Source organism: Macaca mulatta, chromosome 6 (assembly GCF_049350105.2).
Source record: "Macaca mulatta isolate MMU2019108-1 chromosome 6, T2T-MMU8v2.0, whole genome shotgun sequence".
NCBI lineage: Eukaryota > Metazoa > Chordata > Mammalia > Primates > Cercopithecidae > Macaca > Macaca mulatta.
The window spans coordinates 123,399,275-123,425,548 of record NC_133411.1 but is presented as its reverse complement, the minus strand read 5'-3'; the positions used below and the strand labels follow the sequence as shown (position 1 = coordinate 123,425,548).

Genomic DNA, 26,274 nt, shown 5'->3' with positions numbered 1-26,274 from the left:
AAAAAAAAAATTCCAAGCCTCATTCTCATCCAACAGAGGCCTATATAAGCTATATGAATGGACTTTAGTTTCAGCCATTTTGGATAGACAGTAAATGGCAAGTGGTTCTCATGCAATCTAAAGCAATCATAGTTTTATATCCTTGATATTGAAAGGAACTGTTTGGTTTTTAAATTATTTATGCAGAATGTTACAAATGTTATTTTATCCATTGGACTATGTAGGGTGGATCAAATATATCACTCTAGTTTGTGCTAAAGAAGGAAAAACATACTAGCAACTTGAATGTTGTAAGGTTGACACCAAAGGGTATGGTATAAAATGAAGTAGAGGGGGGACAAAAGCTTCTGAAGCAGATTGCCCTGAAAATTGAATATTTTTAGGTTTAGGCTGATACAAGCAGGTTGCTTTCAGAGATGTCCAAACGAAGCCTTATTTTTATGACACATTATCCCTACCACCATCAGCCTTCTTGTAAACTCCAGGGAATAACACCACATGAGGAAATTCCATATTGCTATCATCTCACACATGGTTCTTCTAAACCCAGTGGATTCTTAGAGCAAATCTGCAAACAGGTAGGTTTGTAGCAATAACCACTCAGTTCTCCTTCACACAAACTGACCTTAACCATCCAGGAAACAAGTGTCCTAAAACACGTGAAATTTACTAGATGCTATTCACTTGTGTTAAATATGTAAGTACAGACAAAGATGAGATCACTTACTAGAGGATATGTTAGGAGTTAGGCTTATGTATGCTCATTATGCTGTTGTATGCAAACATGTATCTATGAATATACACATGTAGGCCCCAAACACTTAAAGTGCATGCTTGGCCTTTCATAATAAATAAATGGAAAGATACGAAATAACTAGTTTAGAACTAAAATTCTGCACCATCTGTTTACAGACAGTGATGTACCCTGATACTTTGTTCCTATAAATTTGCTAGTAAACTGGGAATTAAAAAATTCTTGAAAGCATCTCTATTCCTTATTTGTATATGTTCTGATAAAAGACTGACTTTCTACATTTTGAAAAAAAATTGAATTAAAAATGAGACAATGCAACCTAAAAACTGGTAAGCTATCCTGGTTGAAATGATTGATGCAAATGATTCATAACAAGAGAAAAATCTTAGGGTATAGAGGAATTGAAAGTCTTTTTTTCCAACCAGCCAAACTTTTGGCTATCAAAATTATCAGTGTGCATCAGATGATAATCGGCTATTTTACCTTGAAAATAATGTGAGAAGTGAAGCTTTAGAAATGTCAAGTGACCAAACAAGTATGTGCAGAAATTAACTTTTTTTTATTATATATCATATAATGTAGTAGTAAAGTTTGTTTGAAGTGCATGAATAAAAAGTTAGTGAAATTACAGGAGGAACAATCTATATAGCAATAATAGGTGCATTCCCTGTGCATCTGAAAGAAAAAAAAAGAGTTTTCACTCATTTTGGCCTAAAACTTAGTGTTCAGGTTCCCAGGATTCTGACATCAGAACCCGGATAACGCTGATTAGAACCATAGGGGCTTTACAATAAAAGCTAAAATATTGACCATATGATGGCAAAAAGTCTTATTTTGTGGTTAACTTATTCTCTTCTAGCTACTCTCTGATGAAGTTGGTGGCGCTGTGGAAGAGGACCGCCGCCTCCTGGATGAGGACCGGGACCGCTCAGCATTGTAAGTGACATGCTTGTCATAGCTCTCCATCTGAGCCTCAATGAAATCTCTCTGTTGCTGCCTGATGGTCTGGCTTATGAGCCCAGGGAGGGCGTGGATGCTACCAATCAAAGTCTCTAATTTTGTTTCCAGGGTAACAATCCTCTTCTCGAAGTCTTCACTCCTTTCGTTTAAGTCAGAAATCATATCATACATGATATTCTGGGTCTGAAAAACAGGATTGAGAAGGTTAATTATACTTGCCCTGAACACAAACTGTCCACCTCTCAGAGGTTTAGCTCCAGTCTCTTGCTGGTGGCATTCAGTATAACAGGGGTGTCAGCAAACTGAACAGCTCATCTTGCAAAGTCAATTCATTGTATCTGTTCAATGCTAGGATTTATAACAGAAATATAAGATCTTTGGTTCAGTTGTAGAAAATGTGGAGCAGGTACTGCTACTGGTGGTATGCCCAATGATTGTAGGTGGTATCAGGATAGACAAAAACATTTCAATGTAATATTTATATATGTATGTTAAAGGTTGTCACAAAGGTTAGTACACATCAAATTCATTTTGCAACACATAACATTAGGGCAGGGGTAATTTTTTAAAAATGGGCAGAATCAGTATTGGGATTTAGCAGAAATGTTGAGGGTAAAATATAAATGAAGTTTAGGATTAACTGGTTTTACAATTTTGTAATTTAAAGCAATAAATTCCTAAATATTGTTTGTTATCCTTTGTTTCAAATTATAGGCCTCTCTCCATTGGGTCAAATGGAAATTTTACAGATAATTGAGAGAATATTAGTTGAGGGAGATACTAAAGTTACCAGTCTACCTTGTTGGCTGTGGCTCTGACCTACTGGCTAAGGCTTAATCAAAGCTAAGTGGTTAAAATAGGAAAATGTTTCTGGATTCCTAGTGAACCTTGAAATTGACTGTCTTGATCACAGGATATCCATAACTCAGATTTCTAGGTATATTTCCTGAGTAGCCAAAAGACAAAGAGAAAGGACTGATCAGCTCAGAGCTAGAAAGGGGAAAGGCTAGTGAAGGGGAAGAAAAGGTTTTAATCTTAGTTTAGTGCAGACTTTCCCAAGTCTGAGATCTCTTCATTTAAGCTGTCCTTCCTTCTACTTCGTTTCTCTTCTATCATATGCTCTTCTCTTTAACAATCTTTTAAAGATGGTAAATGAACTGATAAGGGAGTTATCATTCAGATTATAGGCACCTTGTTTCAGTTTGATCAGAGACATAGTGCAGACACTTAATTTTACTACACAGTCTTGAGAATATGTGAACAGCATCCATTCATTTACAAAAATACTGAGCCTTTATGGTACATACAGTCCTGTGGTCATAATAAGTACATTAATAAAGAAATAGCATCTTGCCTCACAGTGGTACTCTTGAAGTAAAATTACATCTCTGCATCATATTCCAATGTGGTCTGTTCATTTTTCCATAAAAATATCCATTAAAAATCATTTAACCTAGGAGTGATGGAGCTTGCCCATCTTTTTTTCATATGTCCAAGTAACAGCCACATTTACACACATTAATCGAGGATGTCTTCATACCTTATATATGTGTGCTGTCCAGTTTATATGCATGATATATGCTCTCCTAGGGTAAATCATTAAATACTTAGCATCTTCATCTAGTATGTGGTACTGATATACATTGAAATGAATGTAATTTAGATGCATTATTTAATGAGACTAGAACAAATACTTGTAATTTTTATGGATTATACTTGAGGCTTTAGTAAAATCATGGCTGATTTCTCAAACAAAAAAAACAGTTTGTAAGATGCAACTGAGAGTTGTCTCTTTCAAAGCATTTGGGTAAAAGGCTGAACAATTATATAAATGCTATTCTAATACCACCTTTAGAACTCAACCAGGAAAATGCAATGTTTTGATTGCTGACAAATATTTATGTTTTAAGGATGGGTTTTATGTGGGGAGAAACAACCAGAAATTGATCAGATAAATGTTGCAAATAAGGTAGAATAATTTGGAGACCGTTAATATACTTTTTAAAAAGTGGTATGATTTTGAAATAATGAAATGGAGAAAGAATCATAAAAAATGATCACTTTGGGGTGATAACTTTCATTTTAGGATGTAATTTCTGGTATCTTTTATTTTTTTATTTTTTATTATTATTATTTTTTTTGAGACGGAGTCTTGCTCCGTCGCCCAGGCTGGAGTGCAGTGGCCAGATCTCAGCTCACTGCAAGCTTCGCCTCCCAGGTTGACGCCATTCTCCTGCCTCAGCCTCCCGAGTAGCTGGGACTACAGGCGCCTGCTACCTCACCCGGCTAGTTTTTTGTATTTTTTAGTAGAGACAGGGTTTCACTGGGTTAGCCAGGATGGTCTCGATCTCCTGACCTTGTGATCCGCCCGTCTCGGCCTCCCAACGTGCTGGGATTACAGGTGGTATCTTTTATTTTTATTTCAACTTTGCATTCTTTTGAGTTTGCTTAAAATACATAGAACAAAATTTAATTGATGAGTCCTATTCATTCCTGAATATCACACTCACACCTCGGATGCAGTTCTGCTCTTACTGGGATGAGATTTACATGCAAATAAAAATCTCACAAGTATTGTCTCCTATTCCACTTAAGCTTCTTATGGTACTTCCAAATCACTGTAACTAGGAATGTTTTCAGAATGGGGTTGAATAACGTAACAGGGAAAGAGTACATTAAATGAGAGTTATAGAAACATTCTTTTAACTTGGACCATCATTTTAGGGTGCTTGGTTGGTTTGATTTACTAATTAAATTTGGGTTGGGATCCTCTTGAAACATGAATGATTAGTGACTGTGCAGTGGCTGATTTCAACAGATGCAACTATGAGGGCTAAGCACCTCAGACTTACCTTTGCCAAGTCCACCAAGGTGTTTGCTTGGTCATTCAGTTTCCTCTGCTCCATTTTTACACTTCTTAATCTAAAAGACAGAATCTGATATCAGAAAGGTTCCCTTCTCTCTACAGCAATCTTATGCCTTCCAAAGAGCATGCACAAAATTGACAAGAGCAAATAACTGCATGGATAATGCCTTGAATATCTGGGGTAAGTCCAAACTGGTTATGTGTCTGGTTCAATGAGAAGCATGCTTCCCCAACACCGCAAAAAAGAAAGGAGAGAGACAGCAATAGATGAGATGTCCTTAGGACAACTATTTACCAGGTAAAGTTGGATTCAGAAAGACTCATAAGGATTTAACCATATGAGAAAAAGCCAAAACATTCCTTAAAGCCCCAGTATCATGACAAATAGACATAGGAAGAAATATGCAAAGCAACTGGAATTTCATCGATGTTGGAGCAATGAGCACCTTCCTATGCCTACATGACTAGATACAGGTATTAGCCCTGTTTAGTCTGAAATGGATTGGGTTAGGTATTTGAACCTGATGAAAACACAGTGATAAGTGAGATTCTTATTAACAACAAAAAAAAACTTTTATTCAACCAGCAGCAATATAACACAAAACACATAATTATTATCTTTTTCTTCACTGTATTTCGTTTAACTTTTATCTTGAACTGCCATTAAATTTGAAGGGAGGCCAGACCATTTCCTAGGAAAAATTTCCCTTAATTTTCAGTGTAGATAAAAGTCAGAGGACAATTATAGTATCTGGCAGATGGAGTCTCTACTCGTAAGATTATGTTTAGCTACTGTTAAATATCATTGTATGTACCTGATGAGGAGTCAATTAAGAGTCAAAAAATGGTATTAGGAAACATTTTTAGGTAAGAACTCTGCTATTCTTTATTTACTATATTATTTTTCAACAAATATTTATTCAGTGTTGACTGTGTACCAAGAAAGATTTTCCAATAAGACAAATGTGGTTTATTGTTCCTTAAGCTAACAACTAAAAGCTTTTTCCCAAAAGAGAAGTAGGTTCTTCTAAACTATTTAATGAAAACAAACAAACAAACAGTCATGCCAATCTTATTTTACTTTGATGACAAGTCATTTTACAAAGTATAGTTTTAATGCTAGAGAGAGTATTTTGTATTATTTTTCAATTGAAATGAAAGGTAATTATGTAGAAGGAATAAAAACTCACAGGGCAAGATTTTACTGCCAGGGAGATTTCTGTAATATGTTCATAATGTTCAGTGATTTTGTTCTGAAACTAGGATATCCAATATGTCACCAAATCTGCTCTGCAGTGAAGATGCAGTGCCTTCTGCCAGTAAGTTTAGCTGACACCTACCTACAACACGATCTTTACCAATCTACAACAGTTGAAGGTTATAACTTCTCATTGCGACTATGTGTTTATTAGAACACTGGAACGAAGTTAACTGGCTCCTTTTTATGCTATTATAGAGATGGAATATGTCCTAGTCTAAAATAAATTTACAAGCATGTATTTAGATCCAATATAATTGTTGAGAAAAATTTTCCTCAGTAATTAATAGAGTTACAATTTTTGATGTGTGCCTTTGAAAAACAGGCAACTACCCCCACCCTATACCTCCTAAAAAGAACACTTAGACATCTATGGGTCATTACACAGAAGTGTACTGAAGAAAGAGCAATGTACAACAGTGGATTCCATCCTCACTGACTCTAACTGGACCTTTAGTTTCCTCACATATGGAATGAAGTGTGTTAGATTAGAACAATGTTTCTGCACTGCTGGATTCATACCAACAGAGGTATCCTAGATGACTTTAAGTGATACTTAAGATGGAAAACAGTTATTCCTTTCAGTTCTCTTCTAATTCTTCATTACTGCAAGAAAAACATAACAGGCTGGTCCCACTCTGTCTTTGTCTCCTAACACCTGCTTTTTTTTTTTTTTTTTTTAAAAAAAAAGAGCAGAATCTCAGCTCAGAGCTTTCTGCAGGCAACAGCCTATGGCTAGAATTCAATACCAGTATTCCAACTATCAATTGACAATTACCTTTACCTTTCTTCGTAATATTTTTAATACATTTGTATAAAAATGGATTAAAATTTCTATAAAGGAATTTGTATAAAGTTTCATTTTCAAATTTAAGTTGTAGTATTGGTGGCACAGAAATGACGGAAGTTTGGGCTCTGGACCAGATGCCTCCAGCAAGTAATGAGTACAGAGAAAGTCCTGAATTCTACAAGTCAGATTAGAACAGCCAGTGGCAGTTTCTTAGCTTAAGTGGGTACTTCATCTTGGAAACAACGGGGCCGAATTTACTTCTCTTGGATTACTATACTATGTCTGACAGTAGAATTTTGCCCATTTTATTTTCTACGAATCTGGAAAGCTGACATAGAGTAGCCCTATTCGATTGGAATTCCTTTAGCTTCCAGAAATCATCTTGTCTTGTTGTTTGTTTCTTACACTGCCTGTAATGTAGGAGAGCTGATAGAAAAAACCTGCTTAAGCTGCAGCTGCCAGAATAAAAGGTAACATGCAGATGTGTATTACACTTCTTTCCCCCCAAAAAAGAAGAATAAGAAACATATGTTGATTTCTTCCTTGTGAACTTCACTTATCACAGGAAAATATCATGATTTTGGATAACATTTCCATAGCAGCAATCAGACTACCAAAATTCACAAATAAAGGATCCGCTGGGTGCATGCAGCCAGTAGAAAATTCTGCAAATGTTGAAAGGAGCGGCTCACACAACTTACTTCCGAGCTCTATTTTCATTTTGTTGAAATAAAAAGACAAAACAAAAGAAAAGAAACTGTAAAATATTCTGGAACAAAATAACACAATGTGGTGTTCAGTTGTGCACAGGGGGCTCGATTCATTAGCTGGAAGATCCTGTTATGGTTCTGCAGGATTTTGACATATTGGCCAAAGAGAAACACTATTCCATTATCCTTCTTCATTGCTACTATACTTTCCCATCTGAAAGCACTCAGCTTCCTTCTGAATAAGAGTTCAGAAGGAAGAGCATGCATAAAGTCATCATGGCCTCTTGATATTTGATGTTCAAGTCAACAACAAGAAATATTTTTGCCTAATATGAATGTGATATGGTTAAAAGAACAATATTTGAAACAAAGGCATTATAATTGTTTTTTTGTCGGGGGGCACATCTTTTCTAAATTAGGACAACTCAGAAGCCTCGGGTTTCTGAAAGGCAGGTAATCCAACTCTCATGATATACAAATCAAGTAGATTGGATTTCTTGGCTCCGAAACAAATTCATGTTGGTCCATAGTTGAAATAAAAGAATGATAAACTTTAAAGGTAAGGTTGCTACCAGAAAAAGGGTTAAAAGTTAAGAGAAAGAGAACACTTCATGGCACTAAGTGACAATCTAAAAAGAAAATTACTGAAAAGAGGGCACAGGCCTGGACAGTTCAGCATCCAACAGAGGATAGAGAGGCTATGAAGTTTGGAAAAGAGAAACAGAGTTGAGACAGCAGGGACTGGTAGAAGCAGAGAGCTGCTGAAAAAGCACCCAGGACAAATCAGAGAGTAGGAGAGGCCAGGAGTGATCTATCGAATGAATTTTAACGTTTTTCTTCAGCTAGTAAGGTCTGATTGTACCCAGTGCCGACAGATAAGGCTGAGGGTCTCAGTGGATCTGCACAGTGGGCAATGGAAGCCTTGCCCGTAGGAATCGAGCCCTATGTGCTTTCCCTATGACTTCACTCCCTAACTTCCAACACTAAGCTAAAATGAAAGGTAAGTATGCATGATTAGAATGATCTAGCCAAACAAAGCTTGTATGAATAAACATAGTTACACTTTTACAAAGTATAAATGTCCCCCACCTCAACGGAAACCCGGTAACCCCTAGAAAAATTTATAAAGCAATTCAGAGCATTTCTGAGTTGCCTGAAGCTTATCTGCTTTAGAAGTACACATTGCTACAGAAGAAACAGAATAAGAAATGTCTGACAGAAGCAGAAAAATCACAAGTAGCTTCCTCTGTCACTCTGTCCAAATACAGTATGCTAAGACACCCCGTGCAAGCGACTCCACAGTACCCACCCTTAAGAAAGGGCTGACATGCCTTGTAGGGTGCATTTGCAACTTGCTTAGTGACAGTTTTTAAGCTTCCCCAAATACTTTTTTTTGTAATATTTTAATGTAAAAATGTAATAACCTACAGCAAAGTTGAAAGCATTTTACAGTAAAAACCCCTAAATTCTCCCCCAGGCTTTTGAATGTGAGTGTATTCTGAACATAATAGTCCAGAACAGTCTTATAAGATGTAATACAAATTCCCACTGCACATGGCTACAAAACCGTATTACAAAAACTATCACAGCATTTTTTTGGATTTGTTGTTATATGAAAAATTATTAAAGGTAAATCGCATGTAATTTTCTATTTGATAGGTCAGACTGACAGGAAAGGACCCAGATAAGATCCTGGAGGCAATGGAATGTGTGGCTGCTCAACACACAGACCGACCACACTTGCTTACTGCCGTGTCATCTCACACCCTTCCGCCCTGGACATACATATCTTCTCACATGCACTAAGGTAAGGTTTCTTTTTAACATACTAAATATAGGTTAATATCAAAATATTAAAGGTACAAAAATGATTTTGCCATGGTATGGCCTGTGGACCTCCTGTATGAATGTTGGGGTTACTATGTAGTATGGTTTTAGCAGGGGAAGATCACTGTAATAGGAGAGTTGTGCGAGATGAGTCCCTTGAGGAAGATGCCTGTTTGACAGGAAAATAGGTTGAGGAACATGGAGGCGAAAGCTCAGCATCTCTGGGTGGGGAGGCAGGAAGCGTTCTCATTCTCTTCAATCTAAACTTCAAGGAATCAAGATGTCTAGGCAAGTGCTCCTGGGTGGTGGTTCTGGATTATAACTGTAACTGTAAGGTCTAGAGCAAGTTCCCTCTTGTGAGTCGGATGGAATATAATGTTCCTTTCTGTGTTTTTCCTTATTTTAAGAGTATTATTTGAAAACTACAGCCTTGTGTTTTCCTTACAAAGGGAGAAAAACCATGGTGGTGTGTCAAGTCACTGAGCTACAGAGGAAAGAGCATCACTATCTTAGGAAAGTGTGTTAGTAAAGCTGGGGAAAGAGCATGAGGGAGTAGCAATGAAGGCCAGATACTCTACCATATGTGCAGAGCCTGCCTCTACTATAAATCTCAGGATACTTGAGTTTTAATTTCTGTGGAAGTATGAATCTGTCCATAATTACATATTCTACATTTTCAGTGATACCTATTTAAGCAGGGCAGTTCAATGGACAGGTTTTGTATTCTAGGGTAGAAGATGAATGCTTAGTAATTTCCTACAAAATGTTAGTGGTACCGTATTACATATGAATTACCTGAACATGCGAAATAAAAATTGCAGCCTCTGAGTTTTCTTGTCTGTTATACTAGTTGGCTCTGAGAGACAAATCTCATTGGATAGCCAAAGCATCTTGTATTTACCCACCTTTCCATTATTACCCTGGTAGGTTTCATAAGGAAAGCCACTGTTCTGAGCCACAAATGTGACCGTATCTGCTCTTCTCCATACAGAAATGGTATTACGAGCAAGTCTGCATGGCATGACAATCGATACCCACATGAATAATACTTACAGTAAGGATGCTGCCAGCCTGGAGGAGAAAGACCCTGTGCTTTAAAATTATCAATGCATCTTACTAGATGTAGATTGTTACTTTAAAAGTCTATGTTAATTATATAACAATGGAACAGCACAAAGGACTTAAACGATAGTGGTTTGGATAAAGTTAAAATAATGATAAGAGAGTAAAAGGTCTACACAAACTAGAACATTTAAAATGAACACAGCCAAATTTCTGATTAAAAACTAATTTAAAATTCAAGTATTAAATCAGTTATATGCACTACATTCATATAAATGTTTGAAGCTATGTTTAGAAAATAAAGCTAAAAATATCCTAGAGCAAACTATCTGAATAAATAGGTTAAATTAAGAAATACCATCTTAGCAGAAGTTATTCTAAAGAGAAACTGAGAAGACATTTTAACTAATATTCTAGTACTAATAAGTGATTTTTAACCATTAAAGGAACTGAGGTTATTCTCAGGATCTTACTGTGGAATGATTAAATTGCCATATAACATCTTCTGGAAGCAAACATGACAATGTTTTCTTTTTTCTTTCCTTATGAAACAAGAACAACCAAGTGCAAAAATTGAAAGCCAAGGACACAAAAGCAGGATAAAAATGAAAAATGATACTTACTGATGAATAGCTTGCAAGAATTTTCGTTGATGTTTTCTTACTTTTGCATGATCTATCTTTTTTACTAGCTTTGTATTTTTGTAAATTAGCCATGTTTCCCTGAGTACATTGGCAGCTGCATTTTTTACCTGTTAAGAGAACAAACAAAGCAGTTGATAAATTCCAGAGCAGAATCCTTTGTAACTTTGCTGGGGGTCATAGTCTTCATCCCAAGGATCATTGTGAGCTGTAGCTTCATTTAGTAACTATGACTCAAAATACTATTTTTCTTGAATCTATGTCTTTTTAGAAGTACCTGTATCTGCCTGGGAACAACACTTAAATTGAAATAGAGAGATACTACCACTTTCTTTCTGCAGTAAATTCTATCCTACTCCTTCAGGAAACTTCTTTTTTATTCATCTTTTTTTTTTTTTTTTTTTTTTAATCAAGAGGTGTTGAGTTTTCCACTGTGTATTGCAATTGTTGTCTCCATGTTCTTCCTTTCCCTGGAGAAAGACAAAATGCCATGAGGCCAAGGTTAATCCTGTCCTTTGCAAACCCGCTTGGGATTTCTGGCTGTGTACTACTGGAAAGGCATGTTTCCAGTGCTGAATGTATAAGTACACCCAGAACTGATAGCCTCCCAGAGTGACTTAGCAATTTGTATGCTTGTTAGCACACTTTAATTAACTGACAGAGTCTGTGTTATGATTTTGTTGGAAATTTAGGTACACTGCATTTCAAATGGATGGGAAAAATGAAAAGGGTGAAAGCATTGCAGTAACACTGCCAAGACCTACAGCAGCTGATGAAAGGCATGGATACTTAATCCAATCACTTGCTTTCTTGATGAAAGTCTTCAACAAGTCCTGGGAGCTGATAAAGGGCCAGCAAGGGCAGATTCTGTCTTCTTCCTTGCTCACTCTATGGGATCTGATGACCCACAGCTTTCACTTGGGCTTTTGGATTACTTTAAGAAGTTATTCCATTTAATTCTTTTCAGTGATGGATAAAGGATATTTCACAAAGAGAGTCACAGGTTACTGGGGTGCTAGGTGGAGGAAGATAACTTTTTAAGAAAGGCAATGTAGTGGGGAAGACAAAACAATGAGCTGAGATTGATAACTGCGTTCTAAGTACTTGACTTTGCACTAACCACGTCAGGTTGAAGTGATTAGCTAACATTGTAGGACTTCCGTTTTCTTGAACATCAGAAAGTTAGAGATAATGAATATTAAAGTTCCCTCAATCATTAGATTTACAATAAGAATGAGCTTTAGAATTACACTAAACTGTGGGCCCAAGTTTGTATTTATATTATTGACTTTAGCAAAGAAAACATCAGGTTTGGTAACTGATGGTGAATTCTTTTTCATGGAACTAAAAAGTTTTCTTCTTGAGCAAAATTATATTGCTGGAACTCATTTTAAGAAAATGAGTGGTCTTTTTACACTAAAGCTTCTTTTAGGAGTGACTGGTTTGTAATGCACTGCCTCTGGATATCCATTAGACTCTGGGCATGGAGAGAATCCTCAGACCAACTGAAAAATGATCAACACAGAAGCCAAGTGCCAGCAATGCGTATAAGTAACACCACCACCATCCACAGTGAAGCTAAAAGGAGTTCAAGTCAATTCTTTGATCCATCTTCATACTTCCACTTCCTCAGACAGCAGGGAGAGCCACCTTTAGAAGCTTTTTGCATCTGATCCTCATGTCCTTTCAAAGGTAAGGAAATGGGTGCAGCATGAGTAGTCGTTATTTGAGGACTTTGCTTTTACGGAGAGAGGAGTGGGAAGTGACTGGCCCGCAGTCTCTGGGGTTGGAATAGCCTTTCCCTGTGAGGAAAGAGACAATCTCAGATCTCTAAGCAACTATAGATATCTGGAAGATTGGCAAGGGGCCCTGACGGAGGCTCTCTCTCTGATTTTACCAGTCCAAGGCATAGAGGAGAAGCCTAGATCCCTGCCTGGTGAGGAAGCTGGAAAACCAGGTAAGAACCCTGGGTAAAAACCAATGGGTCAGAAAAACAGCAATGGAACACAGCAGTGCGCAATGTAGACTTTGGGTATTAGACCTTTGTCAGATGGATAGATTGCAAAAATTTTCTCCCATTCTGTAGGTTGTCTGTTCACTTTGTCAATAGCTTCTTTTGCTGTGCAGAAACTCTTTAGTTTAATTAGATCCCAGTGGTCAATTTTTGCCTGTTGCAATTGCTTTTGGCATGTCTGTCATAAAATCTTTCCCTGTGACTATGTCCTGAATGGTACTGCCTAGATTTTCTCCTAGGGTTTTTATAGTTTTGGGTTTTACATTTAAGTATTTAATGCACCTTGGTTAATTTTTGTATAAGCTGTAAGGAAGGGATCCAGTTTCAATTTTCTGCATATAGCCAGCCAGATCTCCCAGCATCATTTATTAAATAGGGACTCCTGCATTGCTTGTTTTTGTCAGGTTTGCTGAAGATCAGATGGTTGTACGTGTGTGGCCTTCATTTCTGTTCCATTGGTTTATGTGTCTGTTTTTGTACCAGTTTACCATGGTGTTTTAGTTACTGTAGCCCTATAATATAGTTTGAAGTTGGGTAGCATGATGCCTCCAGCTTTGTTCTTTTTGCTTAGGATTGTCTTGGCAATTCCAACTCTTGTTTGGTTCCATGTAAATTAAAAATAGTTTTTTTCTAAATCTGCGAAGAATGGCAATGGTAGTTTAATGGGAATAACATTGAAACTATTAAATTACTTTGGGCAGTATGGCTATTTTCATGATATTGATTCTTATCGATGAGCATGGAATGTTTCTCAATTTGTTTGTGTCCTTTCTGATTTCTTTGAGCACTGGTTTGTAGTTCTCCTTGAAGAGGTCCTTCACTTCCCTCGTTAACTGTATCCCTAGATATTTTATTCTTTTTGTAGCAATTGTGAATGGCAGTTCATTCATGATTTGGCTCTCTGCTTGCCTGTTGGTGGTATATAGGAATGCTAGCAATTTTGGCACACTGATTTTGTATCCTGAGACTTTGCTGAAGTTGCTTATCAGTTTAAGAAGTTTTTGGGTTGAGATGATGGGGTTTTCTAGATACAGGATCATGTCATCTGCAAAGGTAATTTGACTTCCTCTCTTCCTATTTGAATACCCTTTCTTTCTTTCTCTTACCTGATTACCCTGGCCAGAACTTCCCATACTATGTTGAATAGGAGTGGTGAGAGAGGGCATCCTTGTCTTGTGCTGGTTTTCAAGGGGAATGCTTCTGGCTTTTGCCCATTATGATACTGGCAGTGGATTTGTCATAGATGGCTCTTATTATTTTGAGGTATGTTCCTTCAATACCTAGTTTATTGAGAGCGTTTAACATGCAGGGATGTTGAATTTTTTCGATGGTCTTTTCTGCATCTATTGAGATAATTATGTGGGTTTTATGTTTAGTTCTGTTATTGTGATGAATCACATTTATTGATTTGCATATGCTGAACCAATCTTGGATCCCAGGGATGAAGCCAACTTGATCATGGTGGATAAGCCTTTTGATGTGCTGCTGAATTTGGTTTGCCAGTATTTTATTGAGGATTTTTTCATCAATTTTCATCAAGGATATTGACTAGAAGTTTTCTCTTTTTGTTTTATCTCTGCCAGGTTTTGGTATCAGGATGATGCTAGCCGCATAGAATCAGTTAGGGAGCAGTCCCTCCTTTGTGATTTTTTGGGATAGTTTCTGTAGAAATGGCACCAGCTCTTCTTTGTACCTCTGGTAGAATTCAGTTGTGAATGCATCTGGTCCTGGGCTTTTTTTTTTTTTTGGTTGGTAGGCAATTTATTCCTGCCTCAATTTCAGAACTCATTATTGGTCAATTCAGGAATTCAATTTCTTCTTGGTTCGGTCTTGGGAGGGTATAGGTGTCCAGGAATTTATCCATTTCTTCTAGATTTTCTAGTTTATGTGCACAGAGGTGTTTAATAGCATTCTCTGATGATTGTCTGTGTTTCTGTGGGGTCAGTGGTGATATCTCCTTATCATTTCTGATAGTGTTTTACTCTTCGCTTTTTTCTTGTCTATCTAGTGGTCTATTTTAATTTTTTCAAAGAGCTAGCTCCTGGATTTGTTGATTTGTTTTTTTGAAGGGTTATTTGTGTCTCGGTCTCCTTCAGATCAGCTCTGATCTTGGTTATTTCTTGTCTTCTGCTATCTTTGGGATTTGTTTGTTCTTGGTTCTCCAGTTCTTTTAGTTGAGATGTTAGGTTGTTAACTTGAGATCTTTCTGGCTTTTTGGTGTGGGGATTGAGTGCTATAAATTTCCCTCTTAACGCTGCTTTAGCTGCATCCCAGAGATTCTGCTACATTGTCTCTTTGTTCTCATTAGTTTCAAAGAACTTCTTGATTTCTGCCTTAATTTCATTATTTACTCAAGAGTCATTCAGGAGAAGGCTGTTCAATTTGCATGTAGTTGTGTGGTTTTGAGTTAAATTCTTTTTTTTTTTTTTTTGAGATGGAGTCTTGCTCTGTCGCCTGGAGTGCAGTGGCCGGATCTCAGCTCACTACAAGCTCCGCCTCCCGGGTTTAGCCATTCTCCTGCCTCAGCCTCCCGAGTAGCTGGGACTACAGGTGCCCGCCACCTCGCCGGGCTAGTTTTTTGTATTTTTTAGTAGAGACGGGGTTTCACTGTGTTAGCCAGGATGGTCTCGATCTCCTGACCTTGTGATCCGCCCGTCTCGGCCTCCCAAAGTGCTGGGATTACAGGCTTGAGCCACCGTGCCCGGCCTTGAGTTAAATTCTTAATCTTGTGTTCTAATTTGATTGCATTGTAGTCTGAAACTGCTTGTTATGATTTCAGTTCTTTTGCATTTGGTGAGGAGTGTTGTACTTCTGATTATGTAATCAGTTTTACAGTAAATGCCACATGGTGATGAGAACAATGTGTATTCTGTTGCTGTCAGGTCCACTTGATTCAAAGCTGAGTTCAGGTCCTGAATACCTCTGTTAATTTTCCGTCTCAATTATCTGACTAACACTGACAGTGAGGTATTAAAGTCTCCTACTATTATTGTGTGGAAGTCGATGTCTCTTTGTAGGTCTCTAAGTACTTGCTTTATGAATCTGGGTGTTCCTGTATTGGGTGCATATATATTTAGAGTAGTTAGCTCTTTTGTTGAATTGAACCCTTTACCATTATGTAATGCTCTTCATCTTTTTTGATCTTTGTTGGTTTAAAATCTGTTTTGCCAGGAACTAGGATTTCAACCCCTGTTTTTTTTTTTTTTTGTTTGTTTGTTTGTTTGTTTTCTTTTTTTCTTATAGTTTCCATTTGGTTGGTAAATTTTCCTCCATCCCTTTATTTTGAGCCTACGTGTGTGTCTGCACATGAGAGAGTCTCTTGAAGACGGCATACTGATGGGTCTTGGCTCTATCCAGTTTGCCATTCTCTGTCTTTTAATTGGGGCATTTAGCCTGTTTACATTGAAGGTTACTAGTGCTTTGTGTGAATTTGATCCTGCCATCATGATGCTAGCTGGTTACTTTGCAGACTTGCTTATTTGGTTGCTTCATAGTGTTAGTGGTCTCTGTACTTTGGTATGTTTTTGTAGTGGCTGGTAACGGCTTTTCCTTTCCATATTTAGTGCTTCCTTCAGGAGCTCTTGCAAGGCAGGCCTGGTAATGATGAATTCCCTTAGCATTTGCTTGTCTGAAAAGGACAAGCATTTGCTTGTATTTCTCCTTCACTTATGAAGCTTAGTTTGGCCAGATACGAAATTCTAGGTTGGAAATTCTTCAAGAATGTTGAATATGGGCCCCCAATCTCTTCTGGCTTGTAGGATTTCTGCTGAGGGGTCTACTGTTAGTCAGATGGGTTTTTTTTTGTTTTTTTGTTTTTTGTTTTTTTTTTTTTTTCCTAAGTGATCTGGCCTTTCTCTCTGGCTTCCCTTATCATTTTTTCTTTCATTTTGACGTTGGAGAATCTGATGATTTTCTGTCTTGGGGTAAACCTTCTTGTGGAGTACCTTACTGGGGATTCTCTGCATTTCCTGAATTTGAAAGTTGGCCTGTCTTGCTAGGCTGAGGAAATTCTCCTGGATGATACCCGGAAGTATGTTTTCCAACTTGGTCCCATACTCCTCATCTCTTTCAGGTACCCCAATCAGTTGTAGGTTTGATCTCTTTACACAATCCCATATTCTCGGAGGTTTTGTTCATTCTTTTTATTAAAACTTTGCTTTGTTCAAACCTATAGCATATAGGTAATGACAACATTGTTTAAAAGGCTATTTTGGATCTTCATTTTCAACTTCCATTTCTTTGTTGTTGTTTTTATCTCCTGCTGCTTTCTCAGAGGCTTTTTTAGCATAACACTTCCACTCCTCGCCAATTCAAGGGGAATGCACCAGGGCGCCATATGCTCTCAGCCACCCTTGCAGCAGCAGGGATAGATTTGTTCATGCCTCACCCTCTCTCTCCAGTCTTCCTTTAGGTCAGGTGTATGAGGCCTGGGTGAATGTTGTGGCTGTGGAACAGGACATAGCCAAGTGATTCATTCATTTCATGTGTTAACCCCCTGGGCTGTGAGCCAAGGACAATGTGAAAGCTACACAGAATAAATCCTTTAGAATTTCTGTTCCTTGTTAAGAGACATGCAGGAAACAAAATTATATAACTGCATAATAGTGTTCTTATTATGGATCTGATTGAGAATTCTTAACAGATTAACAACACCCACAGTGGACATTAATATGTATAATTATCCTTTGTGGGGTATCTAGCAACTTTAAAAATTATGTCTGGGTTTTGGAATTGCTTGTTTTCAAGTTTCTTTTCCAAAAAGGTATTCTGGGGATCAAACTACAAGATTTCCTGTTTGCTCAGAATGGAATGAATAGTAATAATAATATATTTCCAAAAGATACAGCGTGGTAAATATATTGCCCCTGTAAGGTGATAAACTGCAAATCTATTAAATAGCTGGTCCTGTCTTACTAAACTAGGAGACAATATAATGGTATTATGTTTTCACTTCAAAATCATTAGTTTATTCTAGATACATGTACCTGTTGGCCATTTTTGAATTGCAGAAAGTCATGTAAATTTTTAGCAATCTTCTCAGTGCTGATGTACAATAAATAGTGTTCTACTTTCAAATACAGTATTTTACTTGGTTAATGTAGTCATACAGAGAAATGACTTTTATATAAAATTGTTCCCCTGAAAATCTGTACATGAATAATTTTTCATAGAAATTGTTCAGTTCACTAAAGATACAAACTGGAAGACTTGGAATGTTACATTTTTCCCTGGGAGAATAGCCTATCTTTTAGCATTCATATTGCTTTTTCCTTTAGAGTCATATTCAGATTTCAGAACATCTGTGACTATTACTCCTGTTAAGCATCAGAAAATACGATTTCTTTCTAGATAGTGTTTCAGGGAATAGTTGTATTTTTCTCTAATAAGTTACGAGGTATGGTTTTTAGAATTCATTCAGCATTTTAGAATTATTTTAAAAGTTAAAATTATAAATGAGTCCATTTGGAATTTCCATAAATAAGCAAATGGAATCAAGTTCCAAGTAAATGATACTCATTACATTTGAAAGGACTGTAAAATGGCTATTATTTGCATATACCATGTTGAGTATATATAAACCATGTTGAGTATATATAATAAAGGAATGGGTATCATAAGAAAGCTATTTGTTTTCTTCTAATGTCATTTTAACATTTATATCTTTATTTAGTGACATCTTGCCTATAAAAATGGATCTGTCAGCAAGTCTACTACAGTATTTTTCTCAGACCTATAAGAGACTCCAGTCTCAAGAAATACTGCAAAGTAGTTATACTTTTAAAAAGTAGTAATGAAATAACAGAATTATTAAAGCATAATAAGTATTATAAAAAATGTAAAATTTGAAACCAGAACAGTACTTAATGGAAAAGCTTTCAACAGGTAATAACCTGACAATTCAGGCAATATTATCCAACGGAAGTTTAAAGTATACAAGAACTTATAACAAAAAAGCTGTAGCATCATCAGAAAACTTTGTCAGTTTGGGAAGATGCTTCTTTTTCTTTTTTTTTGAGACAGAGTCTTGCTCTGTCACCCAGGTTGTGGTGCAGTGGTGCAATCTCGGTTTATTGCAAGCTCCACCTCCCAGGTTCACACCATTCTCCTGACTCAGCCTCCTGAGTAGCTGGGACTACAGGTGCCCGCCACCATGCCTGGATAATTTTTTGTATTTTTTGTATTTTTAGTAGAGACGGGGTTTCACCGTGTTGGCCGGGATAGTCTCGATCTCCTGACCTTGTGATCTGCCTGCCTCGGCCTCCCGAAGTGCTGGGATTACAGGCTTGAGCCACCGTGCCTGGCCTGGGAAGATGCTTTTCATTCATAATAACTGAAGGAAGATCACCTAAATCCATAGACCTAGATTCTGGATCCATAGTTCTCTAAAGGGGCCTCTGACTGGACTTTAGGGGATCCATGAGCAAGAGCACAAGTGCATTTTTCTGCCAAGCAGGAAGCATCTAAGATTTCACCTGATTTGCTGAGTGGTCAGTACTGGAAAAGCTTAAAATCTTTGGAATACTCGAATATGATGCTTTAGCTGTTGATCCTCAACAGCTGACACAGCTTGCCAACCATATTTAGTATACAGTATATTTTTTATATGTTATTCCAAAAAAGAAATTACAATATATTCAGTAGACTCCACATCTTTTAAGAGAGATTATCCTTTCTAAGATGTCAAATCCTTGCGGAACAGCACATGAAAAGGTGGTTCTCTCCTCCAGGTGATTTTGTCTCGAGGGATTTTTGGTTGTCACAAGTTGGGGGCAGTGCTACTGGCATCTAATATGTAGAAGTCAAGTATGGTGATAAACATCCAGAGCACACAGGACAGCCCCACACGAGAAAGAATTATTCAGCCAAAAAGGTCACGAGTGCCAAGGTTGAGAGGCCCTGGAATACAGCAACTACACTATAAAACCAACCTGGAATGTCTCCCAAATGAAACTGGTTGGCCTCAGTGAACTTCATAAAATATTTGTTATCAACGGTGGCAGATGGCAGTGTGATACTGCAAATCTTGTACTCAAAGTCTTTTTGTCTTTTTAACTCTTAAAATGTTTTAATAATTAAGATATGGAATATCAATATTCCAACATAATATTTAGAGAAACTATATGCTTCCTTCTTAAGAGGAAATTAAAATCTGCTTATGAAACATGGAGAAGTCTGCCCAAACATGTTAATTTGGCTTTCTTATTTGTGATTCTGTCACTTTTTTTTTTCTGTTCAGATTTACAGGCAAACATATGGGTGACATGGTATTTTAAGGTATTTTTCTGCCTAATATCTTAAGTGTAGCATTAACTTAATTCCTGAGAAAATGCATAATCTTCATGGTAAAATAATATGGATTACAAGGGTCTTAATGCAAGTGTTCTTTTGAATATGATAAAACTTGTGACTTTTAAACACAAACTGTGCCAGCATAGAGCCCTGAAAGGACCAAACACATACATGATGTAATACACAAAACATCTGCTCCAATTTATGGATTAGATGTAGACTAATCTCATAGGCACATATTTTTATCTCTAGTAGATCTTTAAAAAGTAAAAGGAACCCAGGCCTTTATTTAGCTCCTCATTGACCTTTTTCCCTGCACACTCTCATACAGGGATGTTCACAAGTTTTGAGAACAAATTTAGGAGTTTGAAGAAAACGAGAGTAAATCATGGAGAGTAGAAGACATTCCAAAGTGGTAACTGTAGGCTGAAAATGTAGCATCTGAACCTGGGAGGCTCTGATTGTCTACTATAGATGTGGACCTAGTAACTGCAATGAAGTATCACAGTAGTGTCTGATAGGTAAGACTTAGGATGAGCAGTCAATTGCAATTCATGTTTTCATTTCCTAAGTATAATCTTCATAAATATATATTTGCATTAAAATGACTGGCCTATTAGGAAGTATTAACCAAATTAAACAAGATTACTTTTAAATATACAACCAAAATCAAGAGTGAGTGAAACCACTGAAAGTTGGAACTATGCTTTAAATATCTATTGATTCATTTATGGGTAAAGTTACCAAGTTGACAATGTATTTTGGTATTTCAGCAACAGCCTGATTGCATTCCACATTGGGCAGTTATTACACAGCAAGATGACTCTACTATAAGATAATTTTTAGTTATTTTTGACTTTGGCATTTGTCTCAAGTGACTATCAAGAAAGGCTAAAAATTGAGTCTAATAAAAACCTTTCTCTTCTTGCACAGTTTTCTACCTTGATCTGGTGACTTTGAGCAAGTTACCTAACTCCTTTGTGTCTTAGTTTCCACATTTATAAAATGGCCAGAATAATAGCACTTCCCTCATAAAGCTGTTATGAGGATGAAGTGAGTTTATACACATGGCACACTTGGAGCAGTTCCTGGCACAGAAAGTGCTCTTAAACACTGTGATTACTGTGTTCTTCTGCTAATAATTGGACAGTGGTTGCCCAACTGGATGGTATACTATTTTTAACATCTCTTCTATGGCCTGTAAGTCAAGAAAAGAGCCTGTTTCTGGCCCTGCCTTGGCCTTCTAAAAGTTAGTGGTGGTTTCTTATTTGTCTTTGTGACCCTCTCTTGAGAACAGTGACTTGATCTTAGAAGTTCAGTAAACATTTTCAATTACCTTCCCATCAAATTACTATTTTACATTAATAGTATGTTCCTTCCTACTCAATTCAATAGTTGGTCTCTTCTTGTATACCATAATTAAATCTAAAGAAGTAAGCATACCTAACATTTATGTGACTCACCTTCATCCAAATACCAAGACTGCCCAATTACTTCCTAACTGACCTAAAGTTAGAAATAGTCTATTCTCAAAATGTGATAAAATGGAATTGATTCCAAGAATGCCTATACTTTCAAACCATGTCATTTCAGCTTCACATGTCAAAATAAAAACCATATTTCCTAACAGTGAAAAAAACACAATAATATTCTTTCTTTGAATATATATGGGTAGTAACTTACTCTTTTAGTCAGCTGAGTATCCATCATGAAATTGTGCACGTGTTTTTCTGCTTTGGTAAGTTCTAGCTTCCTTGCCACTACAGCTACCACCAGGGCTGTGCAACCAGCACCCTGAAAATAAGGAGAGAAGAGAAATCCAAAGCATTACTACTTTGTGTCTCAGACACATTAGAAAATGTTTTGCATCAAATGCAAAAGTTTCTCAGGATTAAAAAAATAGTCTTCAATAAGTATTACAGAAAATGTGTGACCAACAAATGTAAGCAATGTGCCTTAAACTGGGATTAAAAATTTAGTTTACATATTTTAAGAACAAAAGCATATTTGGAAAAAACATTTCCATTACAAGAAATAAATGGCCTAAAAGCAACTTGGTGACTTTTTAAAAAACAGAGCAAATCAGTTATATACCTATAATTATAATAGAAACAAATAACAAATGAGTAGATTAGCATAAATGTATATGGAGTAGAAACAAGGATTTTTCTGTAAAGAATAAACCTCTAATCTTAAGAAGAGATCAGCAGGCCTTCAAGGTGATCAACTGCAATGCACTGGGAATAAAAGCAATAAATTATCTCAGCATATACACAGCTTCAGAGTGTTCCACACACACAAGAGGAAGGATAACAGGAAGAGCACAGTGATCTTAACTTGGGCAATAGAGATATATGAAGTGCTGAAGGTAAGGGGTAACCATTATACTATTTTATAAGTTTACTAACAAACATGACATGAGGAAAGGCACGGGTCATCTTCATTTTGAAAAAACCAACAGTGTTCCTTTTTGAATTACAGACCATTGTTCTGATCTCTTGAAAAAGAGAGTCTGTGTGGTACTCCCGCTCTGTGATCAAGTTGTGCTCATTCCAAGTTGTGAGAGTTTTCTTTGCTGAAAGACCAGCAACTACTTGCTGGGGCCACCAACTGGAGGGCCCAGGCAAGGTCAAGGTACTGCAGCCACTTCATCAGTCTTCGGCACGGGGAACCTCCCAGCAGGGAAAGGGGCATGTGAGGAACTACCTCAGGGGTCTGTGAAAGGGAAATCACACCTCCAGATAGAATCTCAACCCTGAGAGGACCACAGAGCCATAGACATTGCCCAGCTAGTGTCAACAAACAGATAACAATGTAAATAGCAGGACACAGGCAGAGCCCACTGGAGAGAAGCACAGAAAGTAGATGTGATTTAGCTATTCAGTTATAGACCACAGAATGCATCTTTGGGCTTACTGCATGAGTTGCTGCAACAAATCTGGCAGGAGGGACAAGATTGAGGAGAAAAGGAGAAAAATAAATACACTACCTCATCATTATGATCATGGAAACATGGCCACAATGATGAGCCAATACTGCTTTAATATATTTCCAGAGGGCTTCAATAACCTGTTCCATCTTGTTCTATGAAGAAATCAGTATCCTCAGAAAGCAAGTGCTACTGATCACATGATCAGAGAAAGAGGTTGCCAAGTATTTAGACATTCTGATTTAGCCCTCTGATTTTAGAGATGAGACAACTAAAGCAGAGTAAATTATTATTCAGTTATAAACCTTGATTAGCATTGACATATTTCCTACTCTTTACTTCATCTCTTAATATCTATATCTATATTTAGGATCACATACAGTTGAATCTCCGTATCCATGGATTCAACTGGATTGAAAATATTTGGATAAAAAAATGGATGGTTGCATCTGTACTGAACATTATAGAGTGTTTTCTTTTGTAATTATTCCTTAAACAATAACAATAGTGTTTAGCAACTATTTGCACAGCATTTACATTGTGTGAAGTATTATAAGTAATCTAGAGATTAAAATACACAGGAGGATGTACCTAGGTTACATGCAAGTAATACACTATTTTATAAAGGACTTGAGCATCCGTGAATTTTGGTATTCATGGCAGGAAGTGGGGTTCTGGAACTGAACCCCCTTTAATACTAAGGGATGACTGTATATTCTTATTTGTGATTATTCCACAGTCATGATGCATTATGAAGCACTGTATTTCAAAGCAAGACAGGAAATTCAAATTCACCTATTTTATATGATAAAGTATGAACATCTAAAAATCAAGCAATATGGTTAATTATCAAAATAATCAACATTGTTCCTATTTTGTAATTGGCATAACTTTTAAATTGGTAGTTTTTAACCTTGACTATAAACTAGAATCACTTGGAGAGTTTGTAAAATTCCTAGTGCTGAGACTGTGTGCCTCACAGCAAATCTTCATCTCCAGGGATAAAATCCACGTGTCTGAATATTTCATTAAAGTTCTCCAGGTGATCCCAAGGTACAGTCATTGCTTTAGATAAAGGAGGATATGGAGTGACTACGACAAGCTCCATTAACCTTCTATTAAAACAAGAGGGTCAGAATTCTTATAAGAGTCATTTGACTGACTTATGAAGACATTCAAGAAGTGATAAACAAGGTAAGTAAAGGCAGATGGTGTGATGTTATTTTGATGTTTTGTGCCATATGCAGACAATGAAAGCAAGGTATTTTAGATATGGGTACTAATGAAACAAAAGAATGGCCTTTGGAAGCATCTCTATCCATTTTATTGACTTTCAAACATCTACCGTGAAGTCTAAAGAGTTCTAGCAGGCTGATGAGACCAAATCAGTGACCACCCATGATAGCATATGCTGGACAAACACAGGCTAGCCTTTTGCAGATATGCTCCTAGTTACTACTCCTCAATCGCTAAGTTCTATTGGAACTTGGTGGTTCAGGGCAGCAATGGTTCTTTAATAAGCAGAGGTCATAAAAACCTGAGGGGCTCCTAACTACTAGAGAGACAGCCATGAGAGGGTAGTTGGCATAAGAAGTTGAATATTGTTCTCCCCTGGCAGGTGGCCTCTGCTGAGATCTTTCTGGAAAGAAATCAAAATCCTAACAGGAATGGAAAATCACTGGAATCAAGAGCCTTGGACAGTGGATTTTTATTTGTGTTTATTCTTAGGCGCCATTCTTTTCTGCTACTGGCCCGTTTCTCACCGGGTGTCGTCTAAGACATGGGCATTAAAAATGAGTATCTCTGTTGCAAATTGGAAAAGACATTAATCCACTAATTTAGTAATTAACTCTGCCCCTTTAAGTTATACCTCCAGAACCACTTAGAAAACTTCTTGTTCAAATACAAACTCCTTAACTCTTTAAGTTTTATTTTAGTGAAGAAAACCATAAACTTATACCTCCCTAGATTATTAAGTCATAAGATAATGTGATATGTATAGAATCACATTTCAAAAAAGTAACCTTTATTTTTTAATTTTTAGAGTTATGCAAGATGAAGCTGGCTCACTTCCGAAAGCTTTCTAGGTTCAAGGTAAATTCCTGCCAACACATTCATGGTTATAGTAATTTAAGTAATGGCATAATATTATTGTCCACCCAGTGTCTATTTCGAGGATGATTCTGTTTCATAAAATGAATAAGAATGGAAATAAGTATGATTTTACAACATTTTCTCCAAAGCTTGTCACCACCACAATCGATGTAGAAACAGTTGGGACTAACATATGTTACTCTCTGAAATTAAAATCCCTGTATGCATTTAACAAGATGAGTCATATTCCTTTCACCAAAGTCAGAAAATGTATCCTGGTTACTTTTCTCTCATTTCATTTATCTTCTTAGAAAAAACTTAAGCAAAATCACTAACTGCCACTTCAAGATGCTTGGGCATCTAAAAACAAAATGAAGAAAATGCAGTGTATTTCGGAAAGCAATATATTAAAAGCAAAGGTTTAGGTTTCCCTTGGAGTGTTTACCATCTTTCCTTCTAACAGAGAAGATGTTGAAAGAGACAAAAAGGGGTAAGTTAAGAGGGGCAGAGGGGGAGGGACTTTGCTTTAGAAAAGTTAAGTAATGACAAGTGTTGTTAATGTTTACTACCCTAAGCCAAGCCAGATCAAACTGAAAAGACAAATGACAATTAGTTACTATTACCTATATACCTCTAGGGAAATCCCAACATGTGGGGATAGTCTTAGATGCTGCCAAGTTAAAATTAAAATGTAGTGCTTTTCTCCACTGTATTCTTCTCCATTACAGCACAGAAACTGTAAGCCCTTGGATGTAAAAGAAGTTCAGGTATCCCATTTCCCTCAAAATCATGTATCACATAATATTTGAAAAATTAAAATAAGTGACATATTTTTACTCTAAATCATCTACTTATGTTGATCCTGCAAATACTTGCAAGAATCATTTTGAAAAACCATTTTGGGATCAAGCTTTAATCACAAGGATACAAGCCTATGAAAAAGAGAAATTCCTTCATATAGCACACTGGGTAGAGGTTTTGATTATTGCAACTTTGAAAAAGACATCTTCAAAAGATTCAACATAATAATGAAATTTATACCTTTTAAAGAAATTCCAGAATCTTTACCACTACAGAGA

At 36.8% G+C, this 26,274-nt stretch overlaps 1 protein-coding gene across 3 annotated transcripts in view; it reads right to left on the bottom strand.

Moving 5' to 3' along the window:
- Positions 1 to 1,292: 1,292 nt before the first annotated feature.
- KCNN2 (potassium calcium-activated channel subfamily N member 2) overlaps positions 1,293 to 26,274 on the bottom strand; it is a 272,306-nt gene continuing 247,324 nt past the window's right edge. For all 3 annotated transcript variants that reach the window (XM_078004479.1, XM_078004478.1, XM_078004480.1), the window contains 4 exons: positions 21,856 to 21,966; positions 10,851 to 10,978; positions 4,567 to 4,636; positions 1,293 to 1,897 (listed from right to left, as the gene is read on the bottom strand). In XM_078004479.1, coding sequence (XP_077860605.1) covers positions 1,610 to 1,897; positions 4,567 to 4,636; positions 10,851 to 10,978; positions 21,856 to 21,966 — 597 coding nt within the window. In that variant the 3' untranslated portion in view covers positions 1,293 to 1,609. The remainder of the gene's footprint in view (positions 1,898 to 4,566; positions 4,637 to 10,850; positions 10,979 to 21,855; positions 21,967 to 26,274) is intronic.